Source organism: Elephas maximus, chromosome 20 (genome assembly GCF_024166365.1).
Source record: "Elephas maximus indicus isolate mEleMax1 chromosome 20, mEleMax1 primary haplotype, whole genome shotgun sequence".
Taxonomy (NCBI): domain Eukaryota; kingdom Metazoa; phylum Chordata; class Mammalia; order Proboscidea; family Elephantidae; genus Elephas; species Elephas maximus.
Window position 1 is genome coordinate 75,985,567 of NC_064838.1, and position 26,371 is coordinate 76,011,937.

At 38.2% G+C, this 26,371-nt stretch overlaps 1 protein-coding gene and 1 pseudogene across 1 annotated transcript; both read left to right on the top strand.

Annotated features, from left to right (window-relative positions):
* The first annotated feature begins 14,833 nt into the window (after nt 1-14,833).
* Nucleotides 14,834-15,756, top strand: LOC126063688 (olfactory receptor 4C13-like; annotated as a pseudogene).
* Nucleotides 15,757-25,389: 9,633 nt separating this feature from the next.
* LOC126063941 (olfactory receptor 140-like) lies at nt 25,390-26,316 on the top strand. The gene has a single exon (XM_049862483.1). It carries the CDS (start codon nt 25,390-25,392, stop codon nt 26,314-26,316), a length of 927 nt encoding a protein of 308 aa, XP_049718440.1.
* Nucleotides 26,317-26,371: the final 55 nt, after the last annotated feature.

Genomic DNA, 26,371 nt, shown 5'->3' on the forward strand with positions numbered 1-26,371 from the left:
ATAGGGCCAAGGACCAATGCATAGTTGTAGAGAAATTGCAAAGAACCACTGGCTACAACTCCTGGTGGCTTAAAATGAATTTATCCTGAAATAAAATTTTTTTTTCTGAAAGATTTTTAATTCCACTTTGGGCTTCACTTACTTTGTAATTAGACATTTTTACTATGTTCACTCTTCCTATCCATGAGCAAGGTATGTTTTTCCACTTAAGTATGTCCTTTTTGGTTTCTTGTAGTAGTACTTTGTAGTTCTGCTTGTATAGGTCTTTTACATCTTTGGTAAGATTTATTCCTAAGTATTTTATCTTCTTGGGGGCTACTGCGAATGGTATTGATTTGGTTATTTCCTCTTCGATGTTCTTTTTGTTGACGTAGAGGAATCCAAGTGATTTTTGTGTGTTTATCTTATAACCTGAGACTCTGCCAAACACTTCATTTCGTTTCAGGAGTTTTCTGGAGGATTCCTTAGGGTTTTCTGTGTATAAGATCATGTCATCTGCAAATAGAGATAATTTTACTTCTTCCTTGCCAATCCGGATGCCCTTTATTTCTTTGTCTAGCCTAATTTGCCTAGGACCTCTAGCACAATGTTGAATAAGAGCGGTGATAAAGGGCATCCTTGTCTGGTTCCCGTTCTCAAGGGAAATGCTTTCAGGCTCTCTCCATTTAGAATGATGTTGGCTGTTGGCTTTGTATAGATGCCCTTTATTATGTTGAGGAATTTTCCTTCGATTCCTATTTTGCTGAGAGTTTTTATCATAAATGGGTGTTGGACTTTGTCAAATGCTTTTTCTGCATCAATTGATAAGATCATGTGGTTTTTGTCTTTTGTTTTATTTATGCGGTGGATTACATTAATGGTTTTTCTAATATTAAACCAGCCTTTCATACCTGATATAAATCCCACTTGGTCATGGTGGATTATTTTTTTTGATATGTTGTTGAATTCTATTGGCTAGAATTTTGTTGAGCATTTTTGCATCTATGTTCATGAGGGATATAGGTCTGTAATTTTCTTTTTTTGTAATGTCTTTACCTGGTTTTGGTATCAGGGAGATGGTGGCTTCATAGAATGAGTTGGGTAGTATTCCGTCATTTTCTATGCTTTGAAATACCTTTAGTAGTAGTGGTGTTAACTCTTCTCTGAAAGTTTGGTAGAATTCTGCAGTAAAGCCAACCGGGCCAGGGCACTTTTTTGTTGGGAATTTTTTGATTACTGTTTCAATCTCTTTTTTAGTTATGGGTCTATTTAGTTGTTCTACTTCTGATTGTGTTAGTTCAGGTAGGTAGTGTTTTTCCAGGAATTCATCCATTTCTTCTAGGTTTTCAAATTTGTTAGAGTACAATTTTTCGTAATAATCTAATATGATTCTTTTAATTTCAGTTGGGTCTGTTGTGATGTGGCCCATCTCGTTTCTTATTCGGGTTATTTGTTTCCTTTCCTATATTTCTTTAGTCAGTCTGGCCAATGGTTTATCAATTTTGTTAATTTTTTCGAAGAACCAGCTTTTGGCTTTGTTAATTTTTTCAATTGTTTTTCTGTTCTCTAATTCATTTAGTTCAGCTCTAATTTTTATCATTTGTTTTCTTCTGGTGCCTGATGGATTCTTTTGTTGCTCACTTTCTATTTGTTCAAGATATAGGGACAGTTCTCTGATACTGGCTTTCTTCTTTTTGTACGTGTGCATTTATCGATGTAAATTGACCTCTGAGCACTGCTTTTGCTGTGTCCCAGAGGTTTTGATAGGAAGTATTTTCAGTCTCGTTGCATTCTATGAATTTCTTTATTCCCTCCTTAATGTCTTCTATAACCCAGTCTTTTTTCAGGAGGGTATTGTTCAGTTTCCAAGTATTTGATTTCTTTTCCCTAATTTTTCTGTTATTGATTTCCACTTTTATGGCCTTGTGGTCTGAGAAGATGCTTTGTAATATTTCGATGTTTTTGATCTTGCAAAGGTTTGTTTTATGACCTAATATGTGGTCTATTCTAGGGAATGTTCCACATGCGCTAGAAAAAAGTATACTTTGCAACATTGGGGTGGAGAGTTCTGTATAAGTCAATGATGTCAAGTTGGTTGATTGTAGTAATTAGGTCTTCCATGTCTCTATTGAGCTTCTTACTGGATGTCCTGTCCTTCTCCGAAAGTGGTGTGTTGAAGTCTCCTACTATATATGTGGAGGTGTCTATCTCACTTTTCAATTCTGTGAAAATTTGATTCATGTATCTTGCAGCCCTGTCATTGGGTGCATAAATATTTAATATGGTTATATCTTTCTGGTCAATTGTCCCTTTTATCATTATATAGTGTCCTTCTTTATCCTTTCTGGTGGATTTAAGTCTAAAGTCTATTTTGTCAGAAATTAATATTGCTACTCCTCTTCTTTTTTGCTTATTGTTTGCTTGATATATTTTTTTCCATGCTTTGAGTTTTAGTTTGTTTGTGTCTCTAAGTCTAAGGTGTGTCTCTTGTAGGCAGCATATAGACGGATCGTGTTTCTTTATCCGGTCTGAGACTCTCTGTCTCTTTATTGGTGCATTTAGTTCATTTACATTCAGCGTAATTATAGATAAGTAAGTGTTAAGTGTTGTCATCTTGATGCCTTTTTATGTGTGTTATCGACAATTTCATTTTTCCACTTACTTTTTTGTGCTGAGATGTTTTTCTTTGTAAATTGTGTGTTCCTCATTTTCATAGTATTTGACTTTATGTTTGCTGAGTCGTTACATTTTTCTTGCTTTTTATTTTGAGTTATGGAGTTGTTATACCGCTTTGTGGTTACCTTAAGTAAAATCCTAACTTGTATTGTCCTATATCGCCTTGTATCCCTCTCCATATGGCAGTTCTATGCCACCTGTATTTAGTCCCTCTTTTTGATTATTGTGATCTTTTACATATTGAATTCAATGATTCCCTGTTTTTAGCATTTTTTTTAATTAATCTTAATTTGTTTTTGTGATTTCCCTATTTGAGTTGATATCAGGATGTTCTGTTTTGTGACCTTGTATTGTGCTGCTATCTGATATTATTGGTTTTCTGACCAATTTCCTTTAGTATTTCTTGTAGCTATGGTTTTGTTTTTGCAAATTCTCTAAGCTTGTGTTTATCTGAAAATATCTTAACTTCGCCTTCATATTTCAGAGAGAGTTTTGCTGGATATATGATCCTTGGCTGGCAGTTTTTCTCCTTCAGTGGTCTGCATATGTCATCCCATTGCCTTCTTGTCTGCATGGTTTCTGCTGAGTAGTCTGAACTTATTCTTATTGATTCTCCGTTGTAGGAGACCTTTCTTTTATCCCTGGCTGCTTTTAAAATTTTCTCTTTGGCTTTGGCAAGTTTGATGATAATATGTCTTGGTGTTTTCCTTTTTGGATCAATCTTAAATGGGGTTCGATGAGCATCTTGGATAGATATCCTTTCGTCTTTCATGATGTCAGGGAAGTTTTCAGTCAGCAGATCTTCAACTATTCTCTCTGTGTTTTCTGTCCTCTCTCCCTGTTCTGGGGCTCCAATCACACGCAAGTTATCCTTCTTGATAGAGTCCCACATGATTCTTAGGGTTTCTTCATTTTTTTAAATTCTTTTATCTGATTTTTTTCTGCTATGTTGGTGTTAATTCCCTGGTCCTCCAGATTTCCCACTCTCCATTCTAGTTGCTTGACTCTGCTCCTCTGACTTCCTATTGCATTGTCTAATTCCGTAATTTTATTGTTAATCTTTTGGATTTCTGAATGCTGTCTCTCTATGGATTCTTGCAACTTATTAATTTTTCCACTATGTTCTTGAATAATCTTTTTGAGTTCTTCAACAGTTTTATCAGTGTGTTCCTTGGCTTTTTCTGCAGTTTGCCTTATTTCATTTCTGAGGTCATCCCTGATGTCTTGAAGCATTCTGTAAATTAGTTTTTTATATTCTGTATCTGATAATTCCAGGATTGTCTTTTCATTTGGAAAAGATTTTGATTCTTTTGTTTGGGGGGTTGTAGAAGCTGTGATGGTCTGCTTCTTTATGTGGTTTGGTATCGACTGCTGTCTCCGAGCCATCACTAAGATATTGTAGTGATTTATTCTATATTTGCTCACTTAATGTTATCTTGTTTTGTTTTCTTTCAATATACGTGGATGGGTTACTAGATTGTGCTGTCTTGATTATTGTAGCCCTTGATGTACTTATGACCTATTACCAGCTGGTTTGGGCTGTTACCAGATACATATGCCTGAGTCCATTCACTATACTTGAGTAGGATCTGATTTTGAGTCATCAAGTATGTGATGCACCCTAACACCATCCACCTTGAGAAGTAGTGGTGATAGTTGTGTGCACCAGATTCTATTAGCAGCTGGGGTTCACACACCAGGGAGAGCAGGATGCTGACAGGCTTCCCCCAAGTGTCAGTGAGGTAGTTGTGTCTCTATTCTTAAAGCACCTTGGCGGGAGGGCTCTGCAGCTGTACCTTAGGCTCCCAATGCAAGTACCTCTACAGATTGGTAGGTGTCACCCTCCTTAGACCCCTAAGGCAGGAGGCTAGGTGGTCTGGGGGGAGCCTCAGCCCTCAGTTCCCTGTTGTGGGTCAGTGAGGGCTCTGTTGAATACACAGAGATATCAGACCTGGGAAACTTGTTTTTCCAGTGAATCCGCTAAGAAAAAATGCAGTCAGATGGCTATCAGAAATGCCTTTGCATTATAATAGCCACCTTGTTCCCTGTAGGGATGAAAGCAGGAAATATGCATCCCATATGCTTGGCTAGAGCTGGTTCTTTGTTTTTAGTCCAATTAGGGAAGGATTTTTGGTCCCTGGGTTTTTTGTGGTTGCTTCTGTCAGGCCGGAAGAATGGATTAGGAAAAGACCAAAAAAAAAAAAAAAAAGGGAAAAGAAAAGCCGCGGAGCAGTTCTCCCTCTGGCTCAGGAAATTCCAATGTTAATGAAGCCGCATGGGAAGGGCAGGGTAGGGTTCAGAAAAACAGGAGAGAGTAGCACCCCGGAATATAGACAAAGTTACTTATCTTGCTTGGGATGACTATTTTATCCGAGATTCCCCAGGGGCGTGTCGCTCATGTATGCTGGCTGGATAGAGATTTCCCCTGAGGGTCAGGCCCGCAGAAGCTGCTGTCAGTTCCTCCACTGCCAGTCCAAAGCCCAGCGTCAAGGTTCCCCAGCTGGGATGCTGCACTCCCGGCTCCAAAACCAGTCGCTGCCTCCCGGGGACTTCTCCCGCCAGCTGTGTAGCTGCACCGCCCGCGCTAACCAGCTGGGCCCCCTCCCGAGGTCAGCTCAGGGGGGTAGGGCTGCGCCCGTGTTTGCGCCATCACAGGATGTTGTGTTCAGCTTCCCTGCACCCAGTTCTAAGCCCGGTGCCAAGGTTGCCTGACTCAGACGCTGGCTCCAGGCTCCGAAAACAGTCTCTGCTTCCTCGTAGTTGTTCGTTCTCTGTCTCTGTCACTCAGGTCAACTCTTTAAATCTGTGTTTGTTGTTCAGGGTTCATAGATTGTCATGTATGTTATTGATTCACTTGTTTTTCCGTGTCTTTGTTGCAAGAGGGATCTGAGGTAGCATCTACCTAGTCAGCCATCTTGGCCCCTCCTCTTGGCTGTAATTTTTACAGAACCAGATCAACAGGCTTTTCTTTCACAGTGTTGCTGGGAGTGTTCAAATCACCAACCTTTCGGTTATTCATTAAGTACAAACGACTTGTACCACCCGAGGATGGAATACAGATATGTGGGAGGTTGGTGTATGTGTGGTTATAGCTAAATCCATGTTGGGCTGGATACAGATCCATACCTGTTTGAGTACAGACCCTTTTATGAGGTCACATAAAAAAACATGTGGGGTTGAATACAGGCCATATGTCATCAGATACATGCCATCGTGTGGAAAATTATAGCATCATGTGCAAATGGATATAGACCTGTGTTTAGTCATATAGTCATCTCAGTAGGCAGATATGAACCCGTGTGTGATCAGAAACAGATCCACATGTATTCACATACAAATGTGTGTGTGCAGTTTCAGTACACAGAATTAAAAACTTACATAATCATTGGAGGGATTGGAGGAGCTGGCTTTTGGATATTGGAATGGACCCAGTTGAGATCAAGAATTGACAATCTACACTGTGATCCAGAGATTAGGAAGCTAGATTCAGAAAGAAAGGCCAATGAAACTACTTTTCAAAGTCCTTCCCTGCTTGGAGGTTAAAAAGATAATTTACTTCAAAAGTTTTAAAGCTTTGCTTTTCACATTTATGTCTTTAATCTATATAGAGCTTGAATTTGAAGGTAGTGTTTGAGGTGGTAATATGGATAACTAGATTTTTCCAGCACCATATATTGAACAACCATTCCATTTCCTACTACCCTCTAATGCCATCACTATGATATATAAAATATCTATGGATCCATTGTTCTGTTTCTTGAATTTCTATTTCCATCTATTGGTCTGTCTATCTATGAGCCAATACAATAGTGTTTAAATTACTGTATTGTTTCAGATACTATAACTGTGTGACAAATTGCTCCAAAATTTAGTGGCTGAAAACAACGATCACTTTATTATCTCAGATGGTTTCTCTAGGTCATGAATCTGTAAGCAGCTCAGCTGGGTACTTCTGGTTCATGGTTTCTCATGAGGTTAAAATCAGAAGTGATTGAGGATGAGGTCATCTAACAGGTTTCTTTATCATATGTCTGGTACCTGGTCTTGAAAGTCTTGAAAAGTGATGGCTGGAATAACTGGCACTGTTTGGGCATCTCCTTCTATTTCTATGTTGTCTGTCCATATAGTCTCTCAAGCATGGGGACTTTTACGTGGTGAATCAGAGCTCTAAAAGTATGTGTACCAAGAAAGTGAGCAAGGTAGAAGCGCATTGTCTTTTTTTACCTAACCTTGGAAGCCACATAGAATCACTTCTGTCGTATCCTATTAGTCCCCAGAGTCATAAATTCCCTTCCATGTTCAAATAGAAAGGGCATAGATGCCACCATTTGAGGAGGAAGTGGCAATGTTCTGGAAAAGAATATATAACAGGATATAAAGTGATAGAAATATAATATGCCACAATATGTCCTTTGGCCTCAACAACGTACATCTCCTCCACAAGAAAAATATACTCACTGTCCCCTTTCACAAGGTACCTCTCTCAACCCTCATCCAAATACAGTATCGAGTTCTGACTTAAGGGTCAGTATCTTATCATCTAAATCATGTCCAAGTGTGGATGAGACTCCTGAGGTGTAGTTCCATTCATTCTGAAGACCTATGAACTAGAGATACATTATCTGCTTCTTCATCCCCACTGCCCCCCCACCTCCCGCCCACTCTGACAGTTATGGGATAACTTCTATACACACTTAAGTTCAAAAAGGGGAAACATGAGAGGTGAACAGAAGTGATGTTCCATAGAAATTTTGACAACCTATTTAGACACTTTATTTCCAGATTCTTGGTTATCTGTCCAGGACTTCTGGTAGTGATTTTTCCATGCATCTTGTCCCAAAATACCTTTGAGATTTTGGTTCTGCTTTCCGAATTATCCATTCTTTTCCATAATATATAGTTTGTGTTTGTAGGTTACCAAAGATATTTGAAGGATGTGGGGGTGATTCTTATCACATTCAAATTTAATTTACTTGCTTGTCTTGGAAAAAGCTGGAAAGACAGATTTAATATATGTGGAAAATAGAAGCTTAAAAATTCCATACCATTGATCTTTACATTTTGTGATTTGTCTTTATATGATAAATCCTTTAGAACAAATTCAAAGACTATATTTGCTTACGATCTTTCAACTTCCTCATTTCCCAAAAGGCTGGTATAGTTTGGAAACCAACGAGGGTAACTGTATTATTATCTAGTGGTGCTATAACAGAAGTACCACACGTGCACGGCTTTAACAAACGGAAGTTTATTCTCTCACAGTGTATGAGGCTAGAAGTCCAAATTCAGGGCATTGGTGCTCAGGGAAGGACTTTTCTCTTTGTCTGCTCTGTCAGAAGGTCCTTATTATCAAACTTCCTCTGGACTAGGAGCTTCTCAGTGCAGGGATCTCGGGTCCAAGGAACATACTTTTCTCCTAGCACTACATTCTTGGTGGTAGGAGGCCCCTCTGTCTCTCTGTTCGTTTCTCTCTTTTATATCTCAAAAGAGATTGGCTTAAAACAGAACTTAATCTTGTAGATTGAGTCCTGTCTCATTAACTTAACTGCCTCTAATCCCAGCTCATTCACATCATAGAGATAGAATTTACAACACATAGGAAAATCATGTCAGGTGACAAAATGGCGAGCAATTACACAATACTGGAAATCATGCTTAGCCAAGTTGACACATATTTCTGGGGCACACAATTCAATCCATTACAGTTATTGAAGCAATTATATAGATCAATTAGACAAACAAAGCAATACCTTTTGTATGAATTACTCTGTAACAAGTGAGAATATCAGTTATTCCATGTAGGGAAACGATAAACAGGTTGAGACTCAGGAAATCTGAATACTTATCCTTAGTCTACCACAGTCTGAACGTGCAATTTTGTAAATGTCTGTTTCTTCTCTCAGTCTCAGTTTCCTCATTTGCAAAATGAAAAGAATCTATCTACCTACCCACTTTCCAACCGACCAACAGACCAGGCTACCGACCAACCAATCCATTCATCCATCTATCCATCCATCCATACATCCATGCATCCATCTATTCATCCATTTATCTTCCTATCTGTCATCTATCATCTATCTGCCTATTTACATATAATCACATTCTGGTCTGTATGTACTTAAATTCTCAGAAAATTCTCGTTATAATGTCATATGAATAGGATTTTACTCTGCTCAGTAGGGAATGTGGTCCAACTCTTTTCAGAGACTACTGATTTTGGAGAACTCTTAAGTTAAATAGAACACATAATGGAACTGAAACAGAATAAGGTGGCTTTTAGTTCTACTGCTCAGTAGTTACACCACACTGTGCAAGTGAAATGAAGCATTCTGAGCCTCGGCTTTCCCATCTATGAATCAGGAATAATATACACATGAGGTTTTTGAGTTTAAATGTGAAAGTGGATTGCAAATACTAAGTGCTCAATATAAAAAAAAAAAAAAATCAAACTTGTTGCCATTGTACTGATTCCACCTCAGGGTTACCCCATGTGTTACAGAGTAGGACTGCTTCATAGGGGTTTCTTGGCTGTAATCTTTACAGAAGCAGGTCATCAGGCCTATCCTTGGAGCTGTTGGGTGGGTTCAAACCACCAACCTTTAGGTTAGTAGTCAAATGAAAATTGTTTGTGCCACTCAGGGGCCTACTTACTTTTAATGATAAATTTAGGATGGGTTAGAAATATTATTTGGACAGGGGTAGTAATGCATTGCTGACTGACTTAAATAAATAAGTATATGTCCATTGCCTTTGAGTTTATTTCGACTCGTAGTGACCCTACAGGGCAGAGTAGAATTGCTCCATAGGGTTTCCAAAGAGTGGCTAGTGGATTTGAACTCCCAAACTTCAGGTTAACAGCTGTAGCTCTTAACAACTGTGTCACCAGGGCCCCAAAGAAGTATGTAAGTAGTTCTAAATTCTCGTTCTAAATTCTCCTGAGAGGGAAGATGGAAAATTCTCAGGGGAAGTAGAGGGATAGGCATAGTTCAAATTCCTAAGTGTTTTTTTGAATCCATTTTTATGCCTCCACAAGTTAGGATGAGAACCTTCTTAAAGCCTTTGTTGATAGACAAATAATAAAGAAGGATCATATTAACTACTCAGGTAAGTTCTTACATGGGAGATAACATGGGGTCAAGGTCAAGAGCAGGATTTGAGGCCAGAGAGAGCTGAATTAGATCCTCCAACCTGCTCTTCACTAACCATATGTTCTGGGGTAAAAGGCTAACTCTTTTTGTCTCAATTTTCCTATATGTAAAATAGAAAGAATAACCTTCCTACTCTATATAGTGCTTTAAAAAAAATTAGAAGAGGTCATTTGTGTGAAGTGCTTTGCACAGTGCCTACCGTATAAGAATATAAGAAGCAATCATTTAATATTAGTTTTTGATCAATGCATGTAATAATAATGCCTAACCTTTATACAATTTATGAAACATTTTCGTATGACCTGTGGGGACAGTAGGCTTAATTTCTTCAGTCCTTAATTTCCTCAGGACTCACTCTGAGATCTGAAAAATGGAGGTAAAGATAAGAAGGAAGTATGAGAAAGGGTTGGAGACCAGTGGACAGCAGAGATCTTTTGGGGGATGGGGAATGCTTAGCAATAAGGAAAAAAAAGGTGGGATTGAAGGGGAGGGCATCAGTGAGTGACAGCCTTGTAAGAAAATCTATATATTGATGTCATAAAATTAGATTTCACCTTCATATTAAAACACTAATCGTGTGACAGATTTTGCCTCTATCTACTCAAAGCCAAAATTAACCATTAATTCTGGTGATAGTGGTGGTGCTTATGGTGGTGGTGGTGGTGGTGGTGTGTGTGCATGTGTGTGTGAAATACCTTACAATCACTTTGATAAAGAAGAAAAAAAATAAAAGGCTTATGTTAGGTTCTTAAAAACCTTGCAGATAAATGAGAGTAAAATGTGTCCTAATCCTTTTTTATAAGTAGTTGCTTTTGGGTGGCACACATACAGACTCATAGAATGAACAATATAATTTTAATAGTCACAGTCATATGTTATGAAATTTCACAGGCAGTAAACATAAAAATTTCAATAAGAATAAAAGTATTTGATATTGATGGTGCCTCTACTTTGGGCCAATTGGAGAGCTAGTAGTCTTGACACTCTCACAGCCATCCTTCAAGCTAGTTGTCCTCATTTGACAGAAAAATAGTTGAGAGGTTCAGAGGTTAAACACATTTTACAGAATTACCTTTGCTAACTCTTTATTTCAGTGTAAGACTAGGGTTACGACTTACTAACATCCAAAAACTTCCTTACCCTCTATCTTAGTTATTTCATCTACTAAATAAAGATAATAACAATGTATGACTCAATGTTGATACAAGGATTAAACGTGCCTGGCATTTCAAAGGCACCCAAGTAAACGTTAGCCAAGTTAATCATGGCATCTGTACGTGAAGTAGTCTCAATAAAGGTCGACAATGCCCTTCATGGGGTGAAGTCCAAAACTTTGGAATAATTCTTACTCTTCTTTCTTTCTGACACCCCACATCAAGTCCATCAGCAGGTAGTATTGAAGCTACCGTCATCATACATCTACCTCCACTACGCCCATCCTGGTGCAAATCACCATCAAGTTTCTGCTGAAGAGTTACAATATCTTCTTAACTAATAATCTCCCTGCTTCTACTATTGCCCCTCTATAGTCTTTTCCCCACACAACAGCCAGAACGATCAATTCTAAGATTCAGTCAGACCATGCCATTTTGCTGTGCAAAACCTTTCAATGGCTTTGTTTTTCACTTAGAATAAATTCATACACCTTAAAATGATCTACAAAGCCCTATGAAAACTGCCACTTACCAATCCTTGTTCATTCCACTACAGCTACACTGACCTCCTTTAGACAATGATGCCAACCACATTCCCTCCTCAGAGTGTTTTCAGTTCCTGATTTTTTTTTTTTTTGGTCCGAATGTTCTTTCCTTAAATGTCTTCTTGCATCCTTCTTCACTTCTTTCTAGTCTAGTTTACATGTTCCCTTTTCAAAGAAGCCTACTCTGACTACCTTATAGAAAATAACACCCCACCCCCAGATTCCAAATATCCATTACCCTGCTTAATATTCCCATAGCAGATGTTACAATCTGAAATACTATCTACTTTCTTTTTTACTACCTTATTTTCTGTCTCCCCTTACTAGAATGTATGCTACGTTGAGTGTAGAGACTTTATCTGTTTGTTCACTGCTCTCTCTCAACTTTCTAGAGTGTTGGGCACATAATAGATGATTAATAAATATTTGGTAAATGGCTTATTAAATGGACCTCAAAACTATATTTCATTAGATAATCCTTCTACCCCACCTCTCCCTAGACTCCATAGGTTTTATTTTTATTAATAAGGATATTCATTATCTTAGTTTTTTTTAGTCATCCGGTGCTGCCATAACAGAACGATGGCTTTAACAAAGAGAAATTTATTCTCTCACAGTCTAGTAGGTTACAAATCCAAATTCAGGATGTCAGCTCCAGGGGCCAGTTTTCTCTCTCTGTTGGCTCTGGAGGAAGATTTCTTGTCATCAATCTTCCCCTGGTTGAGCAGCTTCTCAAGCACAGGGACCCTGGGTCCAAAGGATACGTGCTCTGTTCCAGGTACAGTTTTCTTGGTGGTATGAGGTCCCCAGCTCTCTGCTTGCTTCCCTTTCCTTTTTATTTCTTGAGAGCTAAAAGCTAGTGCAGAACACATGCCAGGGAATCTGCGTTTACTTTGGATCAGGAATGTGACCTGGGTAAGGCTGTAACAATCCCACTCTAATCCTTTTCAACATAAAATTACAGTCACAAAATGGAAGACAACAACACAAAACTGGAAATCATGCCCCAGCCCAAATGATACACACATTTTGGGGGGGATATAATTTAATCCATGACATTCATTTTCTCTAATTTTGTTTGGGAATGAAGTTAGAGGGGCTGATAAATTGTTCTTTAATATCGTATCTTGTTTACATTTGATTTCAAAGTCTCAAAAAGAGATTTTATAAATGAATTAAAACAACTCCCCCGCCCCCAATAAAATAATACAGAAAAACCCATGATGCAATAACACAGAGAGAAAGAGGATCAGGATTTTTGAGAGTTTTTCAGCTTTCTGTCTAAGTAATTCTAATACACGAAGACAAAAGACTTTTTCAAAAAATATAAAATCATGGCTCTCATACAAATATAAAATGAATACATGACAAAGTTTTTGTTTAACACATTAATTAAGGAGGGAACCAGGAGTATGTTATAAACCATTTAAAGGAGAATCCAGTGTAGCACATTTGTTCATTGAGGGATGTGTCATGAATTTACAAATAGATGCAAAACTGACTTTATCCACAATAACTGAGGGAAATCAATTGAACCCCCATCAGACAATATTTTCAATTTTATGGACAAGAATTATTTGCATTATCAGTTTTCTATAACTGGAAGAGTTGTAAAATAGCTCAAAGACAGTGAAAGGCATAATCCTCATAGAATCATGTAATCCCAAGGGCAGTGCTATAGACAACACATAGCTTTTCATTGAAGATAGCCAATAGTCTTTTTATATTTCAAAGTCTTTCACAATTTTTGTCTCATGGAAGTTAAATTTATTTAGCACCTATACATCAAAAGAAGTAGAGATAATTTTTAAATAACCTAAAATTTTTTCAATTATTTCTATTATTTACCAAGAAAAAATACAAACTTTCCATATCCGTTGGAGTCCTAACAGGAAACAGCATGCTCAAAAAGGAAGATTAAAAAAATTTTAATGAAGATTATTTATCAAGGTATGAAGGAAATTAATTAAGGGTGATGATAAAGCTTGCCAGGGCTAGCTACCAGTAGGAAATCATTACCACCAGGAGGCCTGAGGGAACAAGGGGAAGAAATTACTACAAAAGGAAATATAACTGTAGGAGATATCCATGCAACAAGAGCTGTAACCCAAGTTAAAGGTATCCTGTAAGTGATAAACCACGGGAGGGACCCAGGAGAATAAACCCTGACATTCTTTTCTTCCCACCCTGTCCTCCTAACATTTATCTAGCACTTCCTTTTGGCCAGAGAAGAAGGAGGCCTGGTTGAGGAACACCATGGAAGCCCGTCATGGAGCAGAAGAGTGAGAACAGATCTGAAGGGCTGAGAGGAGTATATCTAGCTCACTTTCCAACACTGTATTTAATTGTTTTTCTAGGTAAGATGGTGAACACTCCTATTTTGGAAAAAGAAAACACAGGAGAAATAAGTAAATTGTCTTCCAACTTGTTTGCACACTTAATATTTATTGACTACCACTCTGAGTCAAACATTAAAGTAGATCTGGGGATAAAGAGCTGAAGAAGGCAGGTACAGCTTTGTTTCTCTGTGGCCTATTTAAAGGGCTCTTTTTTGAATGGAAGAGCCAGGTGGTTTGGTCTTAATTTGTGTATCAACAGTGTGTGAAACCAGAATCAATAGTTGGTTAGCAGCCATACCTCTTAACTACTGCTCCACCAGGGCTCCTTGTATACAGTATGTATATGTATACGTATATGTATATATATATATACTTACACAAACACACACTTGTGTATATATATGTGTGTGTGTCATTTTTGTTGTGTGTTGTGTGGTTGATTCTGACTCACAGCAACCATAATTGACACAGTAGAACTGCCCCATAAGGTTTCCTAGGCTGAAATCTTTATGGGAGCAGATGGTCAGGTCTTTTCTCCCACGGAATGACTGGTAGGTTTGAAGTGCCAACATTTTGTTTAGCAACCGAGTGCTTAACCATTGTACCACCAGGGATTCACCCACACACACACATATATGAGTTCTCTAACATTTCTTGCTGGCTGAGAAGGAATTTATAATGTGATGAGCTCCCTGTGCCTGGATGTCCTCCAGCAAATGCCCAGTGACCACTTGTCACAAGATGTTGTAGGTGGGATTCCAGCACCAATAGAAGAAGCTGTATTAGACAGCCTCAATGGTTCTAATCTTTTTGTAAAATAGAAAAAGCATACTTTTTTTCTCTTACTGTATGCCATGAAGGAAAACAGTTTATTTATTAAAATGCTTCGGTCTTATTTGAAAACACAAAATATGAAATGCTTATCACTCAGCTATTAAGAATGTTGTCTTTACAGGATAATCCCAATATCTGTGTTCATCATCAGCACTGAAATGAAAGAAAACAGGATGAATGTGACTGATTTAATTCTAATAGGGCTTATACAGAATCCTCTGATGCAGAGAATTCTAGTTGTTTTGTTTATCACCTACATTGTCACCGTCTCAGGAAACCTGCTCATTGTGGTCACCATAATCTGCAGTCAGACATTGAAAGCCCCAGTGTATTTCTTCCTGGCCTTCTTATCTTTGATAGATGCCTGCTACTCCTCTTCCATAATCCCTAAAATGCTAGCTGACTTGCTCTCTGAGACAAAAACCATCTCCTTCAATGGCTGCATGACACAGATCTTTATTGAACATTTCTTAGGTGGTTCTGAGATTGCCCTCCTTGTGGTCATGGCCTATGACCGTTATGTGGCCATCTGTAGACATCTGCACTATGTGACCATCATGAACCACCATGTATGTTGCCTTTTGGTGGGGGCATCTTGGACAGTGGGTTTTTTCCACTCTATTGGACAGATTCTTGTCACTTTCTGGCTCCCATTCTGTGGCCCCAACATTATGGATCACTTCTTGTGTGACATCTTCCCCCTGATACAACTTGCCTGCACAGACAATTTCCTTGTTGGTCTCCTGATTGCTGCCAATGGTGGGGTAATGTCTGTGATTACCTTTGTAATGTTGTTGCTGTCCTATGTCTTCATCCTTTATTCGTTGAGGATTCACAGCTCTGCAGGAAGGAAAAAGACCCTCTCTACCTGTAGCTCCCACATCACTGTTGTTGTCTTGTTCTTGGTGCCCTGTATTTTTATGTATATGCGACCACTTTCTCCGTGGATAAAGCCATAACTGTATTCTATACCCTTGTCACTCCCATGTTAAATCCAATTATCTACAGAGTAAGGAATGCAGAAGTAAAATATGCTATCAAAATATTATTGAAAAGAAATGTAATTTCAGATAATAAATGACCCAATATGAAGATTTTATTTCTATCATAATCTTTATATTTTTATGTTACATATACATGTATGTGGGTTTGTGTGGGTGTATATATATATATGCATATATGTATGTATATATATAACTCTTTCCCACCTATATCACTTAACTCTGAGAGGACCTTTGCACAAGAATGGCATGGAGATGGTGTCTGACCTCCTCTAACTTCACAAGGGGAAAGGAGAATCAAAACCAACAGCCCAAGCCTGATTCCTTGTGGAAGTCAGATGTGCCTCCTTTCTCCGCCATCTTTACTAATTCTGATACCAACTGTCCCTGCATGACACTCTCTACTTCTCTGCTGGGTTTGGTAATCCATTGCAACGGCCACACAGAACTCACAGACAATACTCACGATTATGGTGTTTAATAGGGAAGTATCAGTTACAATTCAGGTCCAAGAACATTCAAGATACAGCTCCTTCCATCAGGACAGCCTCTTCCCAGCTGTGTTCACAGGCACACCTCTCCCTGGTCCTAGGCATCTGCCCAAAGGCACTCAACTTTCTTCATGGGCCAGGAAGCCCACCAAGCCTTCACCTGCCAGTTCTTTCTTCCCACCACTTCTCACCATCTTCAGGGTTATAGCTCGTTGTCTCTGTTGGTCTCTTTCTTCCGGGAGCTTCTTAGCAGAGGAACCCCAGGTCCAAAGGATGTGCTGGCTTCTGGCTGTTATTCTTTGGTGGCGGTGGGATCTCTTCTTTACCCCATTTGGTGTGGCTCATTTCAAGCCCAGTTGGGTGGCAAAACTGACCAATCCCTTTGGTGGGCCACAATTACCCTACCACGGTGTGCTGTGGGGAGTTACAAGACCGTGGCTAGACAGGCCACACAAAAGTGATCCTTCACATTGCACTTTGCAACAATTATTCTGATTTACAGATGACAAAAATTAAGCTAAAAAGGGCTAAATGATCAGCCCAAGGTCAGAGGCAGAGCTATTTAAATCTGCATTTGTTCTAATTACAAATCCCATATTCTTTCAACCATTTCAAATTGTATCAGGATCAAAGGCAGCCTTTATTTTATATCGAAGCCTTTCTTGCTTTGTTGCAAATTGAAAATTCTCTTCTCTAATTGCAGAGTTTTATAACTGACTTGCACATGTAAGCTGTTGTTACTCAGAACCCATATTGGCTACTGGTATCTAGGACAGTGCAGAATACAGTTTAGAAAGAAAATACTTGCTAATACTCTCTCAACACACTGACAGTATACCAATGTTTAAAATTATATGGGCTTCTTGTTCTGTCAAGTAAAAGTTGTCAGTAATAAAATTAATTGTATTTAAACCTAAGTGAAATTTTAAAGTGTCCTTTGGTGGTCACAATGACCCTATAACATTGAAATTTAGTTAATGTTATTATTTTACTGGAAAAAAAAAGTTGGGTCATAAAATTTCAATAATTAGATCATAGAACAAATAAATCAGCCTTGAGCTCAAATATTCTCACTTCACATCCTGTGACTTTTTCATTATATATGTAATTCTTTTGTGCTAGTACTTAGTTATGGTCTGTTTTTTTTATTTTTTAATTTTATGTCATACTTGTTGCTATCAAGTTGATTCTGATACACAGCCACCCTATAGTACCCTAAGTCCAAAGAGAGACTGATATATTTGAACTGCTTACCTTTTGATTAGCAGCCAAACTCTTAACCACTACTCCACAGGGTTCCATGTGTCATAGAAAGTTACATTTTATTAGATTTAAAGTCATTTAAACAAAGAAACAAACAAAAAACCCATTGCCATTGAGTTGATTCCGAGTCAGAGAGATCTTATAGGACAGAGTAGAAGTGCCCCATAGGGTTTCCAAGGAGCAGCTGGTGTATTCAAACTGCTGACCTTTTTGTTAACAGACTTAGCTCTTAATCACTGGGTCACCATGGCCCCTTAGTGGTAATTAAGTGCCGTTTTTTTTCCCCAAAACACATTGTAACATATCAATTTCACTATTAAAAATTCACTACATTGTTACTTGTGTCTAACATTATTAAGTATATATCTGAGACTCCTCTTTGCAAACTGCTTCCAGAGATGGCTTAAGCATAAGGCATACAAGAAAAGAGAAATCATTACTCCTCAGTTGGTCAAAGGAAGATTTCCAGGCTAAAGAACTTACCTAACTCATAAGACTTTGTTGCAAATAAGTTTTGGTTCTTTTAAAAAATGAAGTTTGCGGCCACAAGATGAATGTATGCCATAGATGTCTTTATAGGACACTTTGACATGGGTATCATACGTTTTATTCGAGAAGTCAGAGGACTCTAAGATATACCTCATGGGTATCATATGTTTTATTCGAGAAGTCAGAGGACTCTAAGATGCAACAATAATTAGCAAGATATTATGACTGTGAAACACAGTGGAGGGTAAGAACACCAGCTTAAGAATCAGTAGACACTGGTGTTTTTCCTTACTGTGTGATGGCAGTGGGGCTTTTTTGGGGTGCCACCATCTCATTATATGATCTTATATAAAAAAAAAGTAGGTCTCCCTATATTTACAACTAGTTTACTTAGGTAACTTAGGAGGTGTTTCCAAGCTCTTTGATTTTGTTAATTCCATTTTTATTTCCTTAAATATTGTTATATTTGATTCTACTTCATTTGGAAGAAGTAAAATTGGAAGAGTCATAAAGAGATTATATTTCTACAGGCCAAGAGTTGGCCACAGCCCACCACCCTAAACATTTCCATTTTTGGTAAACAGCTCAGGAGATGTTTTCTTTTAATGAAAGAATCTTTGGCCTGGAGTAAATAATTGAGGGTAAGACCTCTGCTCTTGAAGGTTTTATTGCCTTGAAAACATGGACCTCTGCTGATTGAAATGTATGAAGTTGGCCATAAGATGAACACTTTGGCAGTCACACTTCTTTTTGATGTGGAATCAGTCCCTAAATCTGTCAAACATGAAACTGTAGCTCAACTGGTATCTTCCAAACTGTGATCTGATGCATATTTCATTTCTCCTGTTTTTATTCTAATTTATCTTCCAGTTTGAAAATCCATGTTACTGTCTATCCAGTGTTTTTTCCACACTTTCCTTGGAATTGTATTCTGGAAACAAGCTTTTCTGATATAGCTTCAGGGACACCCCTTTTGAAAAATTACCTTCAGAGCCAACCCTGACTGATTTAGACCTAACTCCATAGAAGAATTGATGTATTCAAACTGTGGTGTTGGTGAAGAATACTGAATATACGTTGGACTGCAAGAAAAGTAAACAAAACAGTCTTAGAATAAATACAATCAGAATGGTCCTTATAAATAAAGATGATGAAACTTTTGATTGCTTACTTTTGACACATCATCAGGAAAAACCAACTGCTAGAAAAGGATATCTTTTTTGGTAAAGTAAAGTGTTAGTGAAAACAAGGGAAGCCCTCAATGAGATGGATTGTCACAATAGCCAAAAAAAGGTCTTAAATATATCAAAGATTTTGAAGATGGTGAAAGACTGGACGGTGTTTTGTTCCATTATACATAGGGTTGCCATGAGTTGGAGCCAAATTGAAGGCAACTAACAACAACAACCATAAACTCTTCCCTTTCTCTATTTCATACTACTCTAAGCCATGCAGAACTAGACTAGACAGGTGTAAGGGAGTCTAAAGAAATCTCTCTCCTCACCACTTTAGTTGCTTAATAGAGATTAGATGACAATTTAATGGGTCACTGTGAATGGATTTCAATCTTTTAGGAGAATGGCCAAAATGACCTTGGAAGTACATGCTAATTTGACTAATTCTGACTCTGTACTTTCATTCCAGAGTTGAAAGACAAAGTTGAAGACATTTTCACAGATGGAAATCCATATTCATTATAGTTCTTTGTATAGTTTCACATTCCCTGTCAAACTATAGAACCTGCCATGACAAGCACTATGATAGTCAGATATTTAGTCAAAATAAGGTTAGTCACATGGTCACAGACAGCTTTCTTAAATTATTTTTCTCCCACTACACATGCTGCTCACAGTGACTGTACCCTCTTGAACCAATTCATAAGCTAAACGCAATTTATTTTTCCTTTTATTTAAACAGCACAGTTGAACATAGGTGAATAAATGTGGTCCTGTATAGGAATGTTTCTGAAATGAATTTATTTTGTTTTTAAAAATAATTTTTCAAACATTGGCATTTTATTATTTTTAATAGGTGACTTGCAATGTACTCAAAATGGATGTCAACATAAATGTGCCATGACACTTCTGCTGTAAAACAATAATCTAAGAATAAGAATCCTGAACCAGGATTCAGGAGGGTTAGTTTCTTCTTTTACCTTGGCAGTCAATTTCCTGATTCCCTGTCTTAGTTTTCCTGGTTATAAAATGTGAATATTGATAGCTGTGTCATTCCCACTACATAGGGCTAGTGTTTGACTCAATTTAAAAGGCTGCAGAAAATGGCTCGGTGGATAAACTATTTCTGTGTATAAACAATTCAAGACACGAAATTATTTCCTCATTATCATATTAGTCTAATTCCAGGATTAGAGAATCAACTGCTATGAGGAAGTACTTAACAATCTACTCAGTATGAAGGGATCATGTCTGTCTCTTCCTGTATACCTGAATACAGCACTTAAAAATTATGAATCACATAAAGGGTGGCTTGATAAAGACACATAATATTATAGAGAAGAATTAAAAAGTCAGATAGTTACATACATGTCATGGATTGAATTGTGTTTCCCAAAAACATGTGTATCAATTTGGATAGATCATGATTCCCAGTATTATGTGATTTTCCTCCATTTTGTCATCTGATGTGATTTTCCTATGTGTTGTAATTCCTGTCCCTATGACGTTAATGAGATGGTGTTAATGGCAGTTATGTTAATGAAGCAGGACTCAATCTACAAGATTAGATTGTGTCTTGAGCCATCCTCTTTAGAGACAGAAAAGACAGAGTTGAGCAGAGAGACATGGGGGTCTCATACCACCAAGAAAGCAATGCCAGAGGCACAGCACATCTTTGGACCTGTGATTCCTGCACAGAGAAACTCCTAGACCACAGGAAGATTGATGACAAGGACCTTTGCCCAGAACCCAAGGACAGAGAAAGCCTCCCCTTAGAGCTGGAACCCTGAATTTGGCCTTCTAGCCTCCCAGAATGTGACAGAATAAATTTCTCTTTGTTAAAGCCTCCCAGAATGTGACAGAATAAATTTCTCTTTGTTAAAGCCTCCCATTTGTGGTATTTCTGTTATAGCAGCAATAGACAACTAAGAATTTGGTACCAAGAGTGGGGTACTGCTCTAAGAAAAAAAAAAAGAGATACCTAAAATATGGAAGCAGTTTTGAAACAGTTAATGTATAGAGGATTCAGAGGGAAATGAAGAGAGCTGCTACACTGGAGATGGCACAGATGGCAAGAAGCAGCGGCAGAGAACCAGCAGTGGCAGAACAAGGAGTCCAGCATGAGATGACACTGGAGCCCACCCACGGAGTGAGAGAGCTGAGGGCCTTTGGCAGTAGGCTTCTTGGCAGAGTAGGGTGCCTCCAGATACTTATCAGCGGAGCTACAGAGCTCTGGAAAACTTTCCCCAGCAGGGCAGATATGGGTTGTGAGGCCCTAGGGACTGAGAGAACAAGAAACCAGGAGGCAGAAGCTGAAAAGACAAGGAACACAGGAAAACAAGCTGCCTCAGTCTCAAAGGGTATGGCCACAACCTCTGGGGTCTCAAAGGGTGGAGCCATGGCCTCTGGTATTTCTAAGAGTGGAGTCACCACTCAGATGGACTAGGAGAATGGTGTGCCTAAGGCTCAAGGAGCAGAGTTGCTGTCCCAGTGGTCCTGGAAGGTGGAACAGAGGCCCAGGGCCAAGAGACCTCCACTCAGAATCCAGAAAGCATGGCCAATAGCTAGATCTGGAGGATAGGACCTTTGTGTAAATGGTCTCAGAGAACAGAGGATTATTTTCAAAGCCTTAAGGGCAAATGTAATGTGTTCTGCTGACTTGCATGGTGTCTGTTATCCCTTCTCTCCTTCCAATTTCTTACATTTGTAATGGAAATATTTAGTTTGTGCCTGTTCCACCATTGTACTTTGGAAGCAGATAGCTTCTATTCTAGATTTCGCAGATGAGGAAGAATTTTTGGATTTGGGACTTGGAGTAGCTTAAGAGTTTTGCTATGATACAATGGGGTGAATGTGGTTTACATGTGGCGAGAACATGAAGTTTTGCGGGCCAAAGTGTGGAATATCATGGATTGAATTGAATGTGTATGAATTTGGCTAGGCCATGATTCCCAGTATTGTGTGATTGTCCATCATTTTGTCATCTAATGTGATTTTCCTATGTGTTGTAAATCCTATCTCTAGGATATTAATGAGATGGGATAAGTGGCAGTTATGTTAATGAGGCAGGACTTAATCTACAAGATTGGATTGTGTCTTGAGACAATCTCTTTTGAGATAGAAAAGAAAGAAGTGAGCAGAGAGACCTGGGAAACTCATACCACCAAGAAAGCAATGCCAGGAGCAGAGTGCATTCTTTGGACCTGAGGTTCCTGCACAGAGAAGCTCCTAGACTACGGGAAGATTGATGATAAGGAGCTTCCTCCAGAACCCACAGAGAAAGAAAGCCTTACCTTAGAGTTGGCACTCAGAATTTGGACTTCTATCCTCCTAGACTGAAAGAGAATAAATTTCTCTTTGTTGAGGCTCTCCACTTGTGGTATTTCTCTTATAGCAGCACTAGATTAACTAAGATAAAAAAAAAAAAAAGCAGCTGTTTCTATAATGCCAAACACCTAGAAACTGCCCACTAAGCTAATTTGCTATCAAAATATCCAGATTCTAATATCTTTTCATTTATTCTTAAGTGGTCAACTCATTTTTTTCTCTTGTCATGTGATTTTTCTTCTTGTAGACTTAGGGAAGAATTTAAAAATTAAAGATGGATTCTTATAAAAGTTCTCCTCTGATGTTCATTTAGGTAACTGGAAATAATTGGGTGGTTGGCAAGTTCTGCTAATGATGATGAAATACTCCTGAGGTCTCATTAGCTACAGCTAAGAAACTTCAGAGAAATTGCCTGCAAATAGGATATGTGGTAATACTTTCAAGCCTCAAGAGAAAGGCATTATGCAAAGGTGCCATTTATAAATCAGCAAAGAGATTTATTGTAGCTGAGCTATTGGCACTTTAAATCTTACAACTTTACTTATTCCTTATTTCTGTCTGGGTGATTTAACAGTGGCTTGGGGACCTGGGCATGAAGCTGTGTCAGATAAGATCATAGGTGAGAATTTTTTTTTTTTTGAGAAAAGAATATAATTATAGAATCTCAGATTTAAACAGACCTTAAAAAAAAAATTTTTTTTTTTTTAAACTGTATGGTCACCTTCCACCCCGCCTCCCACAACCAAATAACAACATTTCAAATTATTTTCCTTTCTTTCAATTGAAATATATTTAAATTAGTTAGAATCAAATTAGATGTCCAAATTCAGATGCAAATTGTCCCACTTAAATGATGAGAAGAGTTTTCCTATGACATTACACAATTCTTAAAAAAAAAAAAATCCCTTTTAAAAGTTATACACCATTTCATGAAATGCAAAATATTTGGCCTCACCTTTTTTCTAATGCTGCACATGTCATACAGTTTTATTTTTTATTGGTTTGTTAATAATAATTGTGTTGAACATATTTGTACGTAACAATTTTTCTCCTTTTAAAATATTTTCAAGGGTTTATTCCTAGGAGGAGTATTATTGCACCAAAGAAAAAAGGCAGTGATTTCTATTTCTTCATAGCTATTTTTAAACCACTTTTTATACATAATGCCTTATTTTTCCATTATGTACATTATACTTTTTTGGGGGGAGTCCACTTCGCAATAAGGATATTGCAGAGAAGCTGCTGCACTGTGTTTTCACATAGGTGTAAGATTTTCATCTTGGCTAATTAAAAAATAAAAGCCCTTTATCTGATTATCTTTGAAAAGAAAATACATAATTTTTGCAGAATAAATTTTACTTTATATTTTCCCTTTTCTTTTCTCTGGGAACTTCATGCTTCCAAATATGGGATGATTATCCTTGCTTTATAAATAATGCAAAATCTTGTAACTAAGAGTGACGGATGATGGACCTGATGGGCAGGATGGGAGAAGAAGGCATAAGAATTCATACAGCAGGAGCACAAAAGACATAGGAGGATCATTCATCTCATGGATGGATGAGCCATTGCTCTTTGCTAATAAAGTGCTAGGGAGAGGTATCACTAAAGCAGTAACAAGGACTTTTTTCATGACTTCTTGTAGTCAAACATATATATTAATGTACATAATGAGAGTCTAATAAATATCTATTGAATGAGTGAACATGTAATAAGTAGATTTTATAGGTTTGCATGTACATACATATATATATATGTATGTATATATTCATATATACTCAACATTTTATTTATCTTACCAAAAATATATTTCTTTCTCTTCTCCAACTTAAAATTCTATTCTTAAAACTTTGGAAATAAGGATTCCCTTTTCTTGATAGAGCTTCGTGGACTGAAAACCTATCCAAGAGGTTTGGTTGGTTGGTTGTTTTATCTGATTTTATTAAGGCTGTAATTTTACTGAGTGGAACTAAGTTAAATTACATTGCAATATAATTTTATAAAATAAACAGTATTAATCAGCCAAAATTGTAATTATCTTGACAGTCAATGATGTGGTAATATGCTGTTTCCTAGAGCCAATTAATATTTTCAACTCACCCCACAAAATTTGCTGGAAACATCAAACTGGAATGCCACAACCTTCCAAAAGTTTATTTTTCTCATAGAGAGTAGTAATAAACAGAGTGGAAGGGCCAGACCACTTGGGTTCCTAGGTTTATAGACTGGTGAAGGATGTGTGTTCTTACATAGCGTTGTATAGAAAGTGTGTCAATTCACCAAGCGTTCATCACTTGATAAGTGCCAGACACTGCAGACATTCTTTGACACTTTAGTAGGCACAGCAAGGAAACAGACATGAATAGCATATGTTTTGTGGTGGGTGTTTCCAACTGGTTACAAAATTCCCTAATCTGTCTCCTTATGATAGATATTTGTTGACCAGGAGACAGTAATGTCTTTCATTCTGCAGTTAGAACTGGGGGCTCGAATGCAAATTCTCCTGAAAGAAGGCATAACTCTTACCTGTGTGCAGTACTTAGACGCTCCCAAGATACATTTCACAGTTACGATTATTAAGCTCCCAGGTGCAGAGGAGGGCTCAGAAGTGTAGGGAAAGGACTTAGCAAAGTCACACGGACGCAGATGCAGGATGAGAATCCAGTTCCCCTCATGTATATTGCCGAGTATTTTCTCAGTAAATTACACATCAGTTGTTGCCCTATAGAAGATGCTTTATAGTTGATTAGGTGTCTCTGAAAATAAGGAGAAAGCACATGGAGGAAGCAGGAAAGAATAATTGAACCAGTTACCGTGGTGAAGGGTGCTAAGGACAAGCTGCATAATTATGGCAACTACCCTATTTGTATATTGTGAAATTCAAACTATAACCCTTTCACCATTAATTAGGTATCTTTCTTTATCTTTTTGCAGGCAATTCAGGTCTCAGAAAGACATCATTCCCTTAATGGATCGTCTCATGCCTCCCAACAATGTGACTGAATTTATTCTCCTGGGACTCACACAGAATCCACACTTGCAGAAAATACTTTTCATTGTCTTTTTGTGCATTTTCCTATTTACTGTGCTGACCAATCTGCTTATTGTCATCACCATCTCCTTCAGCCCCACACTTTCGGCTCCCATGTACTTCTTTCTTACCTACTTGTCCTTTATAGATGCCTCTTACACCTCCGTCACCACCCCCAAAATGATCATTGACCTGCTCTACCAGAGGAGAACCATCTCATTGTGCAGCTGCCTGACTCAGCTCTTTGTGGAACACTTCCTGGGAGGGTCAGAGATCATCCTCCTCATTGTCATGGCCTATGACCGCTATGTAGCCATCTGCAAGCCCCTGTACTACACTACCATCATGCGACAGGGACTCTGCCACCTCCTGGTGGTTGTGGCCTGGATTGGTGGGATCCTTCATGCCACAGTGCAGATTCTCTTTGTGATCAACTTGCCCTTCTGCGGCCCCAATACCATTGACCATTTCATGTGTGACCTCTTCCCACTGCTGAAGCTTGCCTGCAGAGACACCTATATACTTGGAATGGTGGTGGCTGCCAACAGTGGGGCCATGTGCTTGCTCATTTTTTCCATGTTACTCATCTCTTACATAGTCATCCTGTGCTCCCTGAAATCCCATGGCTCTGAAGGGCAGCACAAAGCCCTCTCTACCTGTGGCTCCCATTTTACTGTAGTTGTACTTTTCTTTGTGCCCTGTATATTCACTTACATGCGTCCCGTGACCACCTATCCAGTGGACAAGTTGGTGACTGTCTTTTTTGCAATCCTCACCCCCATGTTAAACCCTATCATTTATACAGTGAGAAACACAGAGGTAAAAAATGCCATGAGAAGTTTTTTGAAGACAAGGGTAACTTAGGCTGTTCATTATGCCAGAAAGTGATGATGTGAATAGATAGGAAGGATCATTTCTG